The sequence below is a fragment of the Lactuca virosa genome, chromosome 8, assembly GCF_052849685.1.
Source record: "Lactuca virosa cultivar CGN04683 chromosome 8, Lactuca_virosa_CGN04683_v6, whole genome shotgun sequence".
Lineage (NCBI taxonomy): Eukaryota > Viridiplantae > Streptophyta > Magnoliopsida > Asterales > Asteraceae > Lactuca > Lactuca virosa.
This window is the reverse complement of record NC_136433.1, coordinates 344,333,284-344,350,674: the sequence shown is the minus strand read 5'-3', so window position 1 is coordinate 344,350,674 and position 17,391 is coordinate 344,333,284. Positions and strand designations below refer to the sequence as shown.

The window sequence follows — 17,391 nt, the reverse complement described above, 5'->3', positions numbered from 1 at the left end:
AATCACTAAATTCCTTGAGCTTTAACTCAATTGGTTCTTTGGAAGAAGTCACCAACTTCTCAAACACCTCATGTCACTCTCGAGAAACATGCTGTAACTTCACAAGTTCATGAGAAAATGTTTGAGATTGAGTACCCATACGTTCTTCAATCCCCTTAACAACATCATCAATTACAGTCTTTGTTCTTGACTCTTGAGATTTCAACATAAATTCAACTTCCTCACCACTAACAGAGGATTTGCAAGCACTATCATTAAGAAACTATAAAATAGAATTGATTTTCAAGTTAAGAATCTTGTACTGTTTTCCAGACATGATGACATTGTCATTGACATGGTCCTCTTCTAGATCAAACTCTAGCTCTGCGAATCTAACCATTTCATCATCATCATCTTAATTGATTGGTGGATCTTGGTCTGCAAATTGTGATGAGAATAAAGTAGTGATGGGTTCATTCATCACACCTTGAAATGTTGGTGACACAGCTGGAACAGAAGTTGATAGGATTGTTAATGTGGGTGGTGGTGGTGGAACAACTGTAGTATCGATTGTTGATGACGAAATCCCTTCACCCATGTTAACATTTGAGTCCTTGTTAGATAAGTTCTCAGGGATGTACGAAGACATATCCTCCTTCCAGTGGATTTGGAACTAGGAACTTCGGGTGGTATGACAATAGTCTGCTCAACGGTTGAAATAGGAATAGTTTCACTAGAATCAATGTTTGTATCCACATCAGATGTGTATACAATGACATCAGGAATACTTGTTTCCTCGATAGTTGGTTCGAAAAAGGCATCCTTTGTAGGTGAATCATTGATAATTAAGGCATCATTCCCAAACAGAGCATCTTCTCTTTCTTCGCTATCATTCCCCTCTTGAACAACCTTTGTTGTGGTAGACAACTCCTCAATCGTTTGATCTCGCTCTAGCAACATTTTATATCTGTAAAATAATAATTCAAAGAATTATACGTACCATTTAGTTCCGAATAATATAAAAACATAGTATAAAATAATAAGAAAACGCTGGAAATATATGCATAAAATAAGTGTTATCAGATGTTGTGAGTAGGTGAGGAGGGTAGAGTGTATCTCTAGGTGATGATGGTTGAGGTGAGGGTGAGAGGATTTATGTTTCGGTTTTTATTGCACTTGAGAGGGGTATGTACTCCCAAATGCTAATGACTAAAGAGGTGGATGACAAAGAAGTCTCGGAACCCGAATGCCTCTTACGAAGCTTGTCTTGCTTCTGTAAACTCTTTGCAGTCTTCTTTTTCTCCGTGTTGATTAGCAATGGTGTACCTATACAAAAAGATCTTTGCATAGACAATTAGTAACACCGTGTCCTTGGAAATAACGCCAATTTGTTAGGTGTGTCAAACCAAAAAATAATAAGGGTACAATAGACTCCAAATACACTGCTACAATGCACTAATAAGCAGTACAAGGCAAGAAGGGTCGACCCTTAGAGACACGAGACAATAGTCTATATCTTTTTACACAAGGTACTTTAGTCAAAAAGAGGGGGGTTATATGCAAAATCTAAAATAATGTAAATAACAATCTACTATGAAAACATACAGAAAACTAAACATATTTGTAAACAATTTGTTGGAATTGTTATAGTTATAGTTCTCAATGGTGTCATTTAACTTGATTATGACTTGATGTAATTCATGATTGCTATTTTAAGTTGGTATTGAAAGATGTAAACACGCTATAATACCTCTCTCTTGTCAAATTATTTAACCAAAACACGCTCTTTGACTAGACCTAGAGTTACTAATTCAACCTAAACACGCTCTTAGATTGTATTGAAAAACCTCATTACATTTAGTACAAGCTTCCCAACAATGTCCATTTCTTCTCATACGCTTGGAAGTGTGAAAACATGTGATATATGTTCTACAATAAGAAAACATATTGTTTGTTACCAATTATTAACTTTATAGAACGATTAGGTGCCCTAAAAGTTAATTAACCACACAAGAATTCAATTCATATAAATGTTCAATCAAACATAAATCAAATTCAAGGATTCTAGTTTAAACAAGAACATAATCACTAGAATAGAATCATAAATCAAATATCAAGTCATATGTTTCAAGTCAAGCAACCAACATGTTTTGAACAAGAACTAGAAATTAGGGTTTCTTAGTAACACATGGCTAAGAAGAAATCAACCAACAAAAAGATGGAATTGGAGTTGTTTAATGCTTACAAATGGAAATAAAAAAAATGTTTGCAATTATTTGATATCTTCAAAAGCTCAAAAATTCTCCCAATCTCACCCTAAATCGCCCACAGTTGCTCTCAAAACCGTCTGTGCCCAATAACGATCCATATTCCTCCGTTTAGCATAAAAAAGTAATTGCACACCTGCTCATAAGTGAAACACATGGTCAAACTCAGACCATGCGTTATTGGCATGGCCATGTGTTTTTTCGAAAATAAATGAGAGTTGTGATATCCACGCACGGTCTAGCCCAAACCATGCATATTTAGCCCTATGACCATGTGTTTTGTGCATGGTCATGTGTTTTGTATCAAACTGTGCTTTTTGCTAAAACTTCAACTGGTCTTCAAACCTGACTCCATCTTCGTTCTAACTTCGACCCATAACACATCTGATCTATCTTCTCTCCATGCCCCTTGCTCTGTGTTCACCTCCAATGCTCCAAGCTCCATAATTCCTACAAAATAAGTCAAAAATAGTGAAGTACCAGACATTCCGAATAAAACAAGAAAGTGCCCAAATAGTTAAATAAATGCAAGAATTAGGAAGTAAAATGCAATGAAAATACATAAATGGAAATTAGGGTTTCTTAGCCACACATGGATAAGAACAAATCAACCAACAAAAATATGGAATTAGAATTGTTTAATGCTTACAAATGGAAATCAATTTTTTTCAATGATTTGGTATCTTCAAAAGCTCCAAAAATTGCCTCTAGTCAAGAAACCGTCTCCCCAATAATGAGTCAGATTCCTCCTTTTTAGCACAAAAATGTAATTGCACACGTGCTCATGGGTGAAACACATGGTCAGACTCATACCATGCGTTTTTGGCATGGTCATGTGTTTTTTCGAAAATAAATGAGAGTTGCAACCAGAACATGCGTTTTTAGCCCTATGACCATGTGTTTTCAGCATGGTCATGTGTTTTGACCATGTGTTTTGAATCAAACTATTCTTCTTGCTAAAACTTCAAGTGGTCTTCAAACGTGACTTTGTCTTCGTTCTAACTTCGACCCACAACATGTTTGATCCATCTTCTCTCCGTGCTCTCCTCCAATGCTCCAAGCTCCATAATGCATACAAAATAAGTCAAAAATAGTGAAGTACCAGACATTCTGAATAAAACAAGCAAGTGCCCAAATAGTTAACTAAATGCAAGAATTAAGAAGTAAAATGCAATGAAACTACATAAATAGACATGCAAAATAGATGCACAAAATGCACCTAATAGATTTCCAACAATTTAGTTTTGCTTTGAAGCGTTCAACTATTGGGTTCTAATCCCTATTCTAATAAATGAATATGTTTATTCTCTTATTGTCAAGTGTCAAACTATTAGAACTCCTTATTAATATTGTATGTTACATATCATGCCACTTGTCAACCTATTAATTATCAATTTCAAATTTTAAATTTTTAATTTTTCACTCTAATTACATTAAATTATAAATTGATTCTTCATTTTAAATTTTAAATTTCAAATTTTAAAATTTTTCATTCTAATTATATTAAATTAATAAAATTAGATTAAAAAATTAAATTAAATTAATGCAGGTTATAAGGTGATATAACTTCACGTATTTATTTAAATCAACGATTATAATTTTATATAACTAAAAAAATATATCTTAAGTAATAATTTATTTAAAATAATTGATTAATAATTTTGATTTTTTAATATGAAAGTTTAATTAATTTTATAACCGTGGTTCTCACGGGTTATAAACTAGTGTTTAAAAAAACTTCGTATTTGCTCCAATGGATACTCAAGAGAATTAAAGGGAAAGTATCGATACCAAAATTAAGAAGTTTAGCCATGATGGACACATCCATATCTCCAATTCCAATGCCGAAAACCTTACTTATAGTAAAGATGACATTTAATCTGAATGCCAAATGAAAGCATCTAAGAAGCCTTTTTTAGATTCAAACAACCGATGAACATAATAACACTGACATACATTAAGTAGGTTAAGATAAGACTAGTATTAGAAAGATTAATACTTTGGACTAAATGTTTTTTCGCATGTCGCCTTCACAATCACATGAAGCCATCCATAGTTCGTAGCCTAGATAAAGATGAAAGGGGTCCATAACTCCATTTGTCCAACCCCTTCATGATGTTGCGTTGCTTCCTTATGATTACTTTAAGAGGAAAATCGGCAATGGGAATGATACTCAATTAAAAGTCTGGTTTCTGAGACTCTATGCTTTGGCAGGTCATGACAATAGTATGGTTAGTGACTACTAGGTTAATCATAATTGGCTCTTTACTTGGCGTATACCTCTTGGTGGTGGAACCCTTCAAACACAATATATTCAATTGACGGAGGTTCTTAATTCGTTTCAAATCATAAGTCGTTTAGACTCATGGTCTTGGGAGTTTGGCGATGAAGATGTTTTCATGGTTAAATCCCTTAGATTCCACTTGGATCATCATATGTTGCTTATAGGTGGTGGAGTTACAAGATGGAATAAGTGTGTTCCTATTAAAATTAATATTTTTATTTGGAGATTGGTGCTTAACAGGTTGCCGACTAGATCTAATTTGGCGAAACGAAGGATTGATGTGGAGTAAGTGTTGTGCTTGTGTTGCAATGTTCAACACGAGGATGTTGATCTTTTATGTTCTTTGGCGGTTCAGCTCTGGAAAAAGCTTGCTTTGTGGTTTGATGAAGTGTTGTCTTATTTTCAAGATTTGGCGGATCTTTTTGATTGGATTGATGGTCAATGGAGTGGTAATTAACGTCGTATCATATTGGTACCACTTGTTTAGCTTTTATGGGTATTATGGATGTTCATAAATACTTTGGTGTTTGCCAACGAGAAGTTTAGGAAAGATTTTCTTTTTGATTCAATCCTGCCTTTTTCGTTTAATTGGTTTTGTAGTAGGAATCGTTAAAAAAAAAAAAGACTGGAATGTGTGGATGATAAACCCATTCATGAACCGATTGTTTTTTCCGTTTTCTTTTGCTAGCTTCTAGGTAGTTTAATACATTTTGTGGTTAAATAAAAAGAAATTCATATGTAGGTTAACTGGAAATGGAATATTTTTTTTTTAAGAAAGAATGGATTAAATGAATTTAATTCATAAATATATATAGATTAATTTCACATATTTAACTTTTTTTAAAGAAAAAATAATCATTTACTTTGCATTTATCGGCCAATTACATTTAATTCTCGATTTTCTCTAAATCTCATATTTGGAATAAAATTTAGGATTTAGGTTATTTTTGGTCACTTAACTTTTGGTTTTGTGCTCATTTGGTCACTTAACTCTTTTTAAGTTTTAAAAGGTCATTAAAATTTTGACTTTGTGTTCATTTAGTCACTTAACTTTTGGTTTGGTCACTTAACTTTTAGATTTGTATACATTTAGTCACCTAACTTTTAAAATTGTGCTCATTTAGTCACAAAACTTTTGAAATTTTTTAAAAGTTTAGTGACTAAATGAGCATAATTTTAAAAGTTAGGTGACTAAATGTGACCAAACCAAAAGTTAAGTGACTCAATGAGCACAAAGCCAAAAGTTTGATGGCCTTTTAAAACTTAAAAAGAGTTCAGTGACCAAATGAGCACAAAACCAAAAGTTAAGTGACCAAAAATGACCTAAACCCTAAAATTTATTACAGCAAATATTTGAAAGCTCAGCTCGTAGTATTAATATCTATTAAATCGTATTCTTTTAAGCAAACTCTCCAACAATTGATATCTTAAATTTCAATCGATGCAATTGGAACTTGTTTTTGTTCAGTTCGCAAAAAAGTAGTGTAATTACACAACAAGAAGCTAAAAATAAAGAAAACACGCACAAATTCTGTGTTGCATTATATAAACATATACAACAATGAAGTCGGGTGCTTGTAGTGAGATAAGTTCAACCGTTTCAGCTTTCTTTTTGTTTTTCTTATTGCTTTCTCCTGTTTTCTCGACAATAGATTTAAGACATGCAAACAAAACCTTCGAGTCAAAGAAGATGAAGTCGATTAAAGCTACTCTTGGGAAAAACAACAAACGTTGTGTGAAATCAATTAAGGTGACTCTTATATTTTATTTTATTACTTTACTTGACTTGTTTGTTTTATTTTTATTTTTTTTATATTGTTTACTTTTGTTGTTGAATCAGAGCCCAGATGGTGATGTATTAGATTGTGTTTTGTTTCATCTTCAACCAACTTTTGATCATCCTATGCTGAAAGCAACCATGCCGTTGGTATACTTAACCTGTTTCTTTATATGTAGTATTCAATTTCTATTTATATTTTCCTTCCGTATATGTATATGTATATGTATACAATTTCTAATTGGGTTTCTGAATAAATAAATGAATAGGATCCACCGAAGATACCAAATGGGAATAAGAAAGGGGGAATGGAAACAGAAGTTAAGCAGTTATGGAATTCAAAAGGTGAATCACGCCCACAAGGAACAATTCCAATAAGAAGGCAAACAGAAAGTGAGATTTTGAGATCCAATTCTATTTCCAAATTTGGGAAAAAACTTATCAAGAGAAATTCTATTTACGTTGGCCATGAGGTACAACATTTCTATCTGATTTCTTACATCAAAACAACATTACATAGTAGTAATTACTTGGTATGAAATACTTTAAAATAAAGTTGATATGCGTTCCAAACCTCAGTTTTAACTTTGAGAGTCTATAATTATAAAAATTAATAAAAAAGACAATGATAATATTGGAAAGAATATCTTAAAAGAATGGGATATATACACTAAAGTCCCAATATTTTCATCGATTTGACAAGAAAGTTCTAAATTTTATTTTTTTGACAGTAAAGTCCAAATACCGGCAATTTTTGACACTTTACCATTTTTTCCCGATTAGCCGGTAATTGGGATTTTTTTGTCAAAAAAAATAAAGTTTAGGACTTTCTTGTCAAATCGTCAATTAGGACTTTACTGTCAAAAAAATAAAGTTTAGGACTTTCTTGTCAAATCGTTGAAAATATTGGGACTTTAGTGTATATATCATTTTTTTGTTAGAAATTTAATGGTATGATACTCTTTAAGCATAAGAGTTATTGAAACATTCTGTAGTCAGCTAGATCCTATTGAAATCCTTAACGTTTGCTTCTTGTTAAATCGTTTTTTTAATCTCAACAAACCGACATTGAAAAAAATGGAGATAATCAAGAAAGAAAGAAAGAACTAAGGTTGTGTTGGCTTTTTGCAGTCCCAAAAATGGAGAAATAAGAAACCGAAAAAAACGAAATTGTCGTTCTTTCCCTTCTCCACATTCACACCCTTTTGACTAGGTATGTGTTGTTTATGTTTGTATAATCTGTCCCCACTTTTTTTAGTTCAAGATTTGGCGGCGAAGTAAGAAGAAAGTTTTACATGTCTTTTCACCCTTGTAAAAGTTTCTTCTTGCTTCGCCGCCAAATCTTGAACTAAAAAGTGGGAAAAAATTATGCAAACACAAACAACACATGCCTAGTCAAAAGGGTGTGAATGTTGGGAAGGGAAAGAAGGGCAATTTTGGTTTTTTTTTTCGGTTTCTTATTTCTCCATTTTTGGGACTGCAAAAAGCCAACACAACCCTGGTTCTTTCTTTCTTTCTTGATTATCTCCATTTTTTTCAATGTCGGTTTGTTCAGATTAAAAAAACGATTTAACAAGAAGCAAACGTTAAGGATTTCAATATGATCTAGCTGACTAGAGAATGTTTTAATAACTCTTATGCTTAAAGAGTATCAATTTCTAACAAAAAAATGATATATACACTCAAGTCCAAATATTTTCAACGATTTGACAAGAAAGTCCTAAACTTTATTTTTTTGACAGTAAAGTCCTAATTGGCGATTTGACAAGAAAGTCTTAAACTTTATTTTTTTGACAAAAAAATCCTAATTACCGGCTAACCGGGAAAAAAGGGTAAAAGTGTCAAAAATTGCCGGTAATTTGGACTTTACTGTCAAAAAAATAAAGTTTACGACTTTCTTGTCAAATCGATGAAAATATTGGGACTTTAGTGTATATATCAGTGTAGTTGTAAAACATGAACATTTTCTTAGTTTTTCTTGTACAAAAGGGTTTTTTTATATTTAAACCCCGGGTTAATTGTATGTGAGATTTTTGACACATGTCATTTTCTCAAGACTTTTGACACTATGTGAGATTTTTAAATTATTTAAATTTCACATGTCATTATATGGTATTTTCATTTTTTTTATTAATGAAAAATTAATCAATTCCACTAATTAGTACTTTATTACATATGTAAAGTATTCATTGTATTAAATGTGTAAATCAATACTATAATGATTGATATTTTTTTCCATAAAATAAATATATTAGTAAATAGTTTGTGTTTTTCTAACACAAAAAACATTTATTATGTTTTTTTTGTTACATGAATTAAAATAACGAAATGTTATAAAATAATATTGTTAAAATTGAGATAAATTAATTTTAGTAGTGGTTTCTAGGATTTTAAATTTACTATAGCTAATTCGTTTTTAAGATTCTATTTTTGCTAAGTATTTTATTTATCTATAATATATATTTTTATAGTTTAGACTTAGGTCATGTAAAAACATATATTGATATATTAACATTATTTTTATATAGCTACAACTTTTATAATTTTATAACATCTTTTCATTATAGCTTTATTGCATGAAATATTATTTAAAGATACAAAGAAGTATTTACAATATGGAAATTTATATAGCTACTTTTGAATTTAATCTGAAAAGTCCATTATAACCCCACTATTTTTAGTTTGTGATTCAAAAAAGTATTTAAAAATTTTGATTCACAACAACTATTTAAAATATGTCAACAGTTTTTTATTAGTATAGATTCAATTACCTACTTATTCATAACTTCGTTTGTATTTATTTCGAAAGTTACTTTAAAAAATATTTAATATTTACACATTAATTTTCAACATCATTATTAAAATATGTCAATAGTTTTTTATTGGTATAGATTGAATTACTTACTTATTCATTATATCGTTTGTATTTATGTAAATGTATTTTCTTATAAAAAAAATGGTTAATATTTACATTTTGATATTAAACTTTTTATTTTTTTAATAAACTCGTGTAGTACACGAGTATCACACCTAGTTTATATAAAACGATGAACAAGATGTTAGCTTTATTAAATTATATGAAAATTCAAGTCTACTTTTGTTGTTGTTATTATTATTATTATTATTATTATTATTTTGCATTTAGCCCTTCAAATCAACTATCCATTTCACAAATCAGGCCCGGTTTTGAAGGGGGGCAAAAGGGACATTTGCACAGGGCCCGATTTTTTAGGGGCCCAAAAAAAATATAAGATGACACTTCCAGATTTTGAGAGTAAACTGTTAAGACTTAAGAGTATTTTAACCCGATAAAATCTATAAAAAAGATTAGTAATCGAAATCTAAAAATCAAAACTTTACAGATCATAATCACCATTTAAACTCATCGGATTCAGAAAGCCCACAAATGTTAGATTATCTAAACCTTTACAAAAATCACAAATAATAGAGAAAACAAATCTAAAATGTAAAAACTAAAAACCCTAACCATGGTACTCTAGTTCTTGTCACCTCCTTAAAGATGGCTCTGGTCAATGCCGGAAACCTTCTCCCCCGTAGCCCCAGTGTGTCGCTCTGATCAAATACGCATCTCGCCCATCTCAGATTCGGAGATCTTGCAGCCTAGAGCTCTCACTGTATGTGCATTACTCTCCCTCTCTCTAACATCTCCCGTTTTGCTCTTGCCTCTCTATTTGAATGTGTTTTTATTATTTGTCATTGATATATGAAAAACTCTTGTCTCGCCTATTCAATGTTATATTCAATGTGATGTCAGTATAGAGTAGAAGGCTAAAAGCGTAGAAGGTAGAAGCTAAAAGCTTTTTCTTTTGTCAGCTTTTGCTTTTTAGCTTCTATTAGTATATTGGAAAATTAAAATGTTTTTTTTTTGCTTGGGTTCCCTTTTTTCCTTTTAAACAACAATAAATTAACAATAAACGGGCATAACTTGACTATGTGTTCCTTCTGAATTATGGATCATTTATTAATTTTAAGATTGTCAATTTTATTTTAGTTTTACTAGAGGATGAGTGTACTTTGAACATTTGTTATTTCAATTGCGAAAGACAAATTGATTGAAATTGCTAACATGGATAAAATAGAATAGTTGTAAAATATGATTTTGTTTTCCATTTCTAATAACATCATACTAAATAAAAATATAAATTAGCTTTTGAAAAATAATATGTATTCGCTTCCTTCGGTATGTCGATCCCTTTAGTTTTAATGGTAATGTTCCGTCCCTGGTGACACATTTTTCCAGCTCGTTCTGGGCATTTGAATCCTTAGGACCGGTCCTGTTGCAAATGTTTATTGTTTGTAAATACATCAGTTTGGGATTTATTTATTTTTTTCAACTATTCTTGTTTTTGAGATCAATCTTACAAAGATGGTATAACTTAACGTGTTTAATGCAAAAATGACAATCAACTATGTCATTTTTATTTTGAACATATGAAAAACCAATCTAGCAAAGAGCTAGAATTAAACAAAACAATCAACTATGTAAATATTACCTAAAATTATTATTATTATTGTTTTTTCTTGTAAAATTTAAACGATTTTTTATGCTTTGCAAACAAATTATTAAAAAGTAAGAAGAAAATTGGGTTAATTTTCTTACACGTACCATTTTAATTGCTGTTTGACCGTCGTGTAATTTAAGAACAATATTAATTGAGTTTTAAGGATTTTACATATTAAGAAATAATTATAAAAATAAATAATAAAAAAAAACTCGTACACTCACATCAGTTAATTGTATTAGATTATGGATGTTTCATTTTATATACTAACAACTGTATTTCCAGCATGCAATTGAGTATGTAAGAGGAGGAGAATATTATGGAGCAAAAGCAACTTTAAATGTATTGGCTCCGAATGTTACTAATTTTGATGAATTTAGCGTTTCGCAAATTTGGGTTAGTTCTGAAGTTCCAAATCATTTTGCTAAACGCTAAATTCATCAAAATAATTTGATAGCAACGAACTATGAAAGAATACACTAAATCAAACATTATAATTTTTAAAGGGTGTCCATTGATTAGATATTGATGTAGATAGTTTGAATCCAAAAATATTACAGAACGATGGATATCAATCTGGATGCTATGATTTGCTTTGTGCGGGGCTCGCCCAAAGGACTCATGAGTTTTGCCTTGGAGCTAGTATTGCTCCAATTTCAACGTATAATAGTAACCAGTTTGATATCACAATATTAATCTGGAAGGTATATCTTTAATCTATCAAGTTGGCTATAAAAAACTTTACGAGTTACATGTCTTAAAGTGTAACTTGGATGATTTATATTATTATATACATGTTTTGAAATTTGTTATAAGTGATATATAAGTTGTATTTTATGTTGATTTTTATAGGATCCGGGACACGGAAATTGGTGCTTGATGGTGGGAAACATTCAAGTTGGATATTGGCCTAAAGAATTGTTCACAGACCTTCATGAACATGCAGCTAAGATTGAATTCGGGGGAGAGGTGTACAATACTAATACTGAAGGTCCACACACATCAACTCAAATGGGTAGTGGTCATTTCTCGAGTGAAGGGTTTGGGAAAGCAGCATATGTTAATAACATCCAAATGGTTGATCAAAATAATATGTTACATCCAGTTTCAGATTTGGAATTATATGCAGAAAACATGAATTGTTATGATGTTAGTAATGGGTACAGTAGCACTTGGGGTAATTATATTTTTTTCGGGGGCCCTGGAAGTAATCCAAATTGTCCCTAAAAATATGAATTTTGTTTGTTTCTTATTAATATCCAATATACATATTTTTTATTTTTAGCGGTTTGTTTGTTAGTTGATTAATTTGTTGTTGATTTTTCATGTTGAAATACTTTAACAATTTGTAATGTAAAAATTGTTGAATATTTTCTTTTACACAAGAAAAAAAAATTCCGTTGCCGGGACTTGAACCCGGGTCTCTCGGGTGAGAGCCGAGTATCCTAACCAACTAGACTACAACGGATTTGTGATTTATTGTATCAGAATTTTATGTAAAATAAATAATGAGCACTTTTAAGGAAACAATTTTTTACTAAATTTCTATTTAATATTTTCATCATATTTATAGAGAATTGATTAGGTTAGGGTTTTATTTTTGGGCTAATACTTAATCACAACAACAAAATACACCATTATTATTAAAGAAAGGTGTGATTACATACAACCTAATCTAATATAATTTACCTATTTATCTATTATTAGCCCTAAAGCAAAATCATATATGAAACATCTATTTTACACATCATTCAATCATCTCTTAATATAAAATCTTTGTATGTATATATGCTGGAAATTGTTCCTTCATCCAATCCTTTCTTGGTTCATATATTTTTTTCGCATAGTCTAAATATTTAATCACAATCTTCTAGAAATGCTTCTTCATGTCACAATGTTTCATTTCATTAAAGCTTTAATTACAGATCATTATATTACGCAAGAAACCAAAAAACTAAATAACATTCCCAGCAATTTACCCATATACCCATCGTTGAAACACACAATGTTTAATCCAAATGAATTTCAACTTTTAAATGCAATGATATAAAAGAAACAACACACTTCAACTTTTTAACCATATCCAAAACAAATCTGTAATATACTCTAAAAAATTAAAACCATTCAATTTCATCATTATTACTGCAACACAACCAAAAAGCCACCAAACTTTGGCTATAAAAATCTTTCATTAAAAACAAAATCACGATTAAAAAATAAAAAAAAAAAAAAAAAACTCATGCAACCGATATCTTTTCAAGCAAACTCTTCCCTTCATCACTCAACTCCACATTTTCCATCTTTACCCTTCGCCTAACAACCGCACTCGTCCTCCCAGCCGCCGCATAACACCGAATCAAACCCTCCAACACCTCCACACCACCACCACCGCCATCAACCTTCTCCAAAACCCTAACAAAACCTTCCGCCCTATCAACATCCTTAATCCCCTCAAAATGTCCCATAATCTTCCCAACAACCGTAACCGCCGGGACCCACTTTTCCCCGGTTGAAATCGCATTTTCAACACACTCAACCGCTTTTACAATCTCCCCTTTTTCCAAATAATAATTCAAAAACAACTCCCAAGTTTTCGAATTCGGTTTCCCACCTCGCCTACGTGACACCTCTTTTAACTCTTCACCTTTTTCAAATAAATTCTCTTTTAAATAACCTCCGATTAAAACATTCACAATTCGAATATCATAATTCAAACACCCCGAAACCCATTCCCGAAACAATTTCTCAGCTCCTGGTAAATCATTTAATTTCACCAAAACCGTAATCATATTTAAATAACTAATATTTGCGGTTTTGGGGAACGCGAGTTTTAACGAACGCCAGACGCGGTAAACTTCTAGAAGGTTCCGGGTCTTTCCGTATAACGTAATCAAATGTTGAAAAGCCGAGAGATTCTTGTGGGAATTTATCTTTTCTAATTCCTTGAGGGCGTTTTCGGCTTTTTTGATCAAATTAGAATCGATGTAAATCGATGCTAGATTCGAATACGTTGTCCAGTCTGGAGAAACGTTTTCGTCCCTTGACATTTCGTTAATTACTCTTTCGACCCCGGAGATATCGTTCATGGCGGAAACGGCCCTCATCCAGATGTTGTAGGTTAGGACATCGGGTTTGACTTCGGTTGACTTCATTTCGAGGATGATTTGTGAGATTTTTTCGGGTTGTTGGGATTTTTCGTATAGGGTTAGGATGCTGTTGTAATGGAGGGAGGTTAAAGTTAGGTTTAGTTCTTTCATTTTTTGGAACATGGATTCGGCTTTTTCTGTCATTTGGTGTTTGCAGTAGTGGTTTAGAAGTGGGCCATATGTGAAGTGGTTTTTTGATTGTTCTGGGAGATTAATGAAATATGATTCGGCGGCTGTTATTCCTCGGGTTTTGGAGACTAGGTCTAGATGGACAGCTTGATCTGTGATTGTCTTGTTCATGCCTCTTTCTGCCATGGTTTCTGATAGCTGTAAATGTTATAGGAGAATTAATGAGGTGAAATTGGTAACACAGTGTGAAACTCATAGCCTATGCGAAACATTTCTGGAGTTCTGATTTAAAGAAAAAACTGAATTCTGAACCTAAAAGGAACAAGTCCCTCTATTTCTCCTCAATTTACATGCTACTTATAAGAATTCCAGTCGATTTCTCATAAAATTGAAAGTCTAGTTGTTATATGATCCATGCTCGTTTCTGTATTTGAATTCAAACTCCATAAAATTTTACACTATCAAGCTTGGAATTCTCTATTAAAGCTTAGGTCAGAACAAACTAAAATCCTAAAACCGAACACTTTACCTTGTAAGGAATCATTGCGCAAGTAGGGCATTTTACAAAGGATAGTTCATAGTACATCTACAACTTAGTTCTATCTCTAATTCACACAGCAAATTCACCAGAGTTGATATGTTAGAATCCTGTATTGGTGACCACAGCTCCTAATTAAGTAAAATCATTTCCTATCGAATACAGAATAGTAAGAGCAAGATTCAAAAGGGGAAAAGGAGAGCATAAACACCTTGAGGGCAGAAGCGTAACGCTTGCGACTGCGAAGGACTTTGAGCGTGTGATCCACCTCCCATTTGTAAGCTTTCTTTTTGGATTTAAGAAACTGATTCAAATTTTGTCTAACACTAACATCTGATCCGCCATCTTTAAGAAGCCGCCTGTAAAGCGCTTCTTCCAAATACTTCTTAGTAGACCTCTTTGTTAAGCTCTTTGTCCTCCCGAAACGTTGAAGAAACAGTGATGACGACATTATCAGGAGTAAAAAAGCAGATTCAAATCATATAACAACGACTATGAATCGAACGAATATGGTATGGGCAAACCTATCTGGGGGCTTTGTTCATTACGAGGGTTTTGTTTTGTCAGAGGGTTTGGACTTTGGAGTCGAGAACAGGAAGAAAGGGGGCGTCCGGCGTCGTTTGGTTGTTGGAGCATGGATTGGAGTGTGCACCCTCAGCTATCTGGGCTTAAGCCCATTCTTTAACTTGGGCTTTTAGTTCTCTCCTTGGGTTTTTAAATATGTGATATCATAACACCTTAACCATTGAATCAATGCACGTTTAGGTGATTGAACCCTTGCTAATTAAATGTATTATGTATTATGTTTGCTGAAACTTAAATGAAAAACTTTAGAAGTAAGTGGAAAAGAATCAAACTGAAAACCTCAGTTTGTGTGAGGTCTTTAATATGAGGCCAATGGTGTGTGTGTATATATATATATATATATATATATATATATATATATATATATATATATATATATATATATATATATATATATATATATATATATATATATATATATATATATATATATATATATATATATATATAGGGAAGGGTTATTTGGAAAACAAAAAACCCTAAAAAAACCCTAAAAATCATAAAAATGCATAAAAAAAATACTTAGAGATCACAAAACTTTTTTTTGATATTTTTTATGAAAAAATCGCAGGTTTTTAAAGAAATTCGCTGAAAAAAAATTTGAAAAAAAAAACTTTTTTTTTATAAAAATATATATATGTATATATATATATATATATATATATATATATTGATTTTTTATTTTTTTTTTCAGCGAATTTCTTTAAAAACCTGCGATTTTTTCATAAAAAATATCAAAAAAAAGTTTTGTAATCTCTAAGTATTTTTTTTATGCATTTTTATGATTTTTCGGGTTTTTTTTAGCGTTTTTTGTTTTCCATATATATATATATATATATATATATATATATATATATATATATATATATATATATATATATATATATATATATAGGCTTAGGTTATTCTATTCAAAGTAATTATTGTGTTATTGTATGCATGAATATGGGCCAATCAATTTTATTTATTTTAAGAAAGTGATTAATATATGTTATTGAATTAAATATAATTGAAAAATATCATCTTAATTAATTACAAGGGTAATTTAGTCAAATAATATATATATATATAATAAAGGAAAATTGCATTTTTTAAGGGATCATAGATTGTATTAATTTTAAAAATCCGATTTTACGAATTATAATTCTTTTAATTCGGACATTCTGACAGAATATGTTTATGAGTATATTCAAAAATAAAAATATTCTTGAACCATAAATAATAAAAATATTCTTGAACCTATTTTCTTGATCATGAATTTAAAAACTTTTTGTAGAATAACAAATTCTTGAACAATCAATTGAAGAATAAAAACAAAAAATACATTATTTCTTAGAGAATACGGGTAACAATTGTTAAGAATTACATTTATTGTTAAAGAATAAAACTAAAAAAACTTTCAAAATGGGAAAGAAAACATCAAAATCTAACAACGACTAATACATTCTAAAGAATAATGTTGCTTAGAATCACTTTCACTTTTATGGTCCGTTCTTCAAGCATCAACTTCTGTGATTCCAACATAATTGGAATTCGTGATTCCATTCCAACAGAATTAGAATTCGTGATTCCATTCCAATAGAATTGGAATCTCACCAATATCATCCATTGAATCATCTACATAAACATAGTTGATACATTTTCAAAATTCAACCTTGTCAAGATCCTGCACTGTCCACATAAATGAAGTGTTAAATCAGAAAAAAAAAACATAAATTGAAATATGAATCAATTCATAAAATGCAGCCAAAAATCAAGTTAAAATCAAAACAAATCCTAAATTGTACACTAAAAATCACGTCAAAATCAAATCGAATCTGAGGCGATCAGATTTTATATATAATTCCAAGTTAAATGTGCAATGAAACATCAAACTTCCAACAATATTATTCGAATTACAACTAAAACCATCAAATTGTTGAACTATTGAAATGGTAGGGCGTTTAGAAACCCAAAATTGACCAACTTGTCATGCATAAATATATATAGAGCTAGGTTCAAGTGTTTAAAGTAATTATTTTGTTATTGTATGCATAAATATGGGCCAATCATACCCTTATTTATTGGCCCATATCCAAATGTTTTTGTGCTCTAAAATTCAACTAGCTCTTACAATATTTTCACTATTTGCGATGCTTTGGTGCAGATCCCCCTTACCTTGAA

General features: G+C 31.0%; 2 protein-coding genes and 1 non-coding gene across 3 annotated transcripts; 1 reads left to right on the top strand and 2 right to left on the bottom strand.

The window, feature by feature from the left end:
- The first annotated feature begins 6,091 nt into the window (after positions 1–6,091).
- On the top strand, positions 6,092–12,138 carry LOC145131852 (protein neprosin-like). Its single transcript, XM_079066499.1, has 7 exons — positions 6,092–6,280; positions 6,371–6,457; positions 6,577–6,780; positions 11,116–11,226; positions 11,391–11,534; positions 11,683–12,007; positions 12,116–12,138. Exons 1-7 carry the CDS (start codon positions 6,092–6,094, stop codon positions 12,136–12,138), a joined length of 1,083 nt encoding a protein of 360 aa, XP_078922625.1.
- Positions 12,139–12,225: 87 nt separating this feature from the next.
- On the bottom strand, positions 12,226–12,298 carry TRNAE-CUC (transfer RNA glutamic acid (anticodon CUC)). The gene has a single exon. It is a non-coding gene; the product is annotated as a tRNA-Glu (tRNA).
- Positions 12,299–12,910: 612 nt separating this feature from the next.
- Positions 12,911–15,249, bottom strand: LOC145133504 (Tetratricopeptide repeat (TPR)-like superfamily protein). Its single transcript, XM_079068439.1, has 2 exons — positions 14,855–15,249; positions 12,911–14,303 (listed from the first exon to the last, which is right to left on the bottom strand). The coding sequence occupies exons 1-2, from the start codon at positions 15,092–15,094 to the stop codon at positions 13,068–13,070; spliced, it is 1,476 nt and encodes a 491-aa protein (XP_078924565.1). The 5' UTR covers positions 15,095–15,249; the 3' UTR covers positions 12,911–13,067.
- Positions 15,250–17,391: the final 2,142 nt, after the last annotated feature.

What these genes read in the sequence shown, in the direction of transcription:
- LOC145131852 (XM_079066499.1), top strand. Translation starts at nt 6,092, where the DNA reads ATGAAGTCGGGTGCTTGTAGTGAGATAAGTTCAACCGTTTCAGCTTTC. An exon ending in GTTGTGTGAAATCAATTAAG is followed by an intron (nt 6,281 to 6,370) that starts GTGACTCTTATA and finishes TTGTTGAATCAG; the next exon opens with AGCCCAGATGGTGATGTATT. An exon ending in CTATTTACGTTGGCCATGAG is followed by an intron (nt 6,781 to 11,115) that starts GTACAACATTTC and finishes CTGTATTTCCAG; the next exon opens with CATGCAATTGAGTATGTAAG.
- LOC145133504 (XM_079068439.1), bottom strand. Translation starts at nt 15,094, where the DNA reads ATGTCGTCATCACTGTTTCTTCAACGTTTCGGGAGGACAAAGAGCTTA. An exon ending in GTTACGCTTCTGCCCTCAAG is followed by an intron (nt 14,304 to 14,854) that starts GTGTTTATGCTC and finishes TAACATTTACAG; the next exon opens with CTATCAGAAACCATGGCAGA.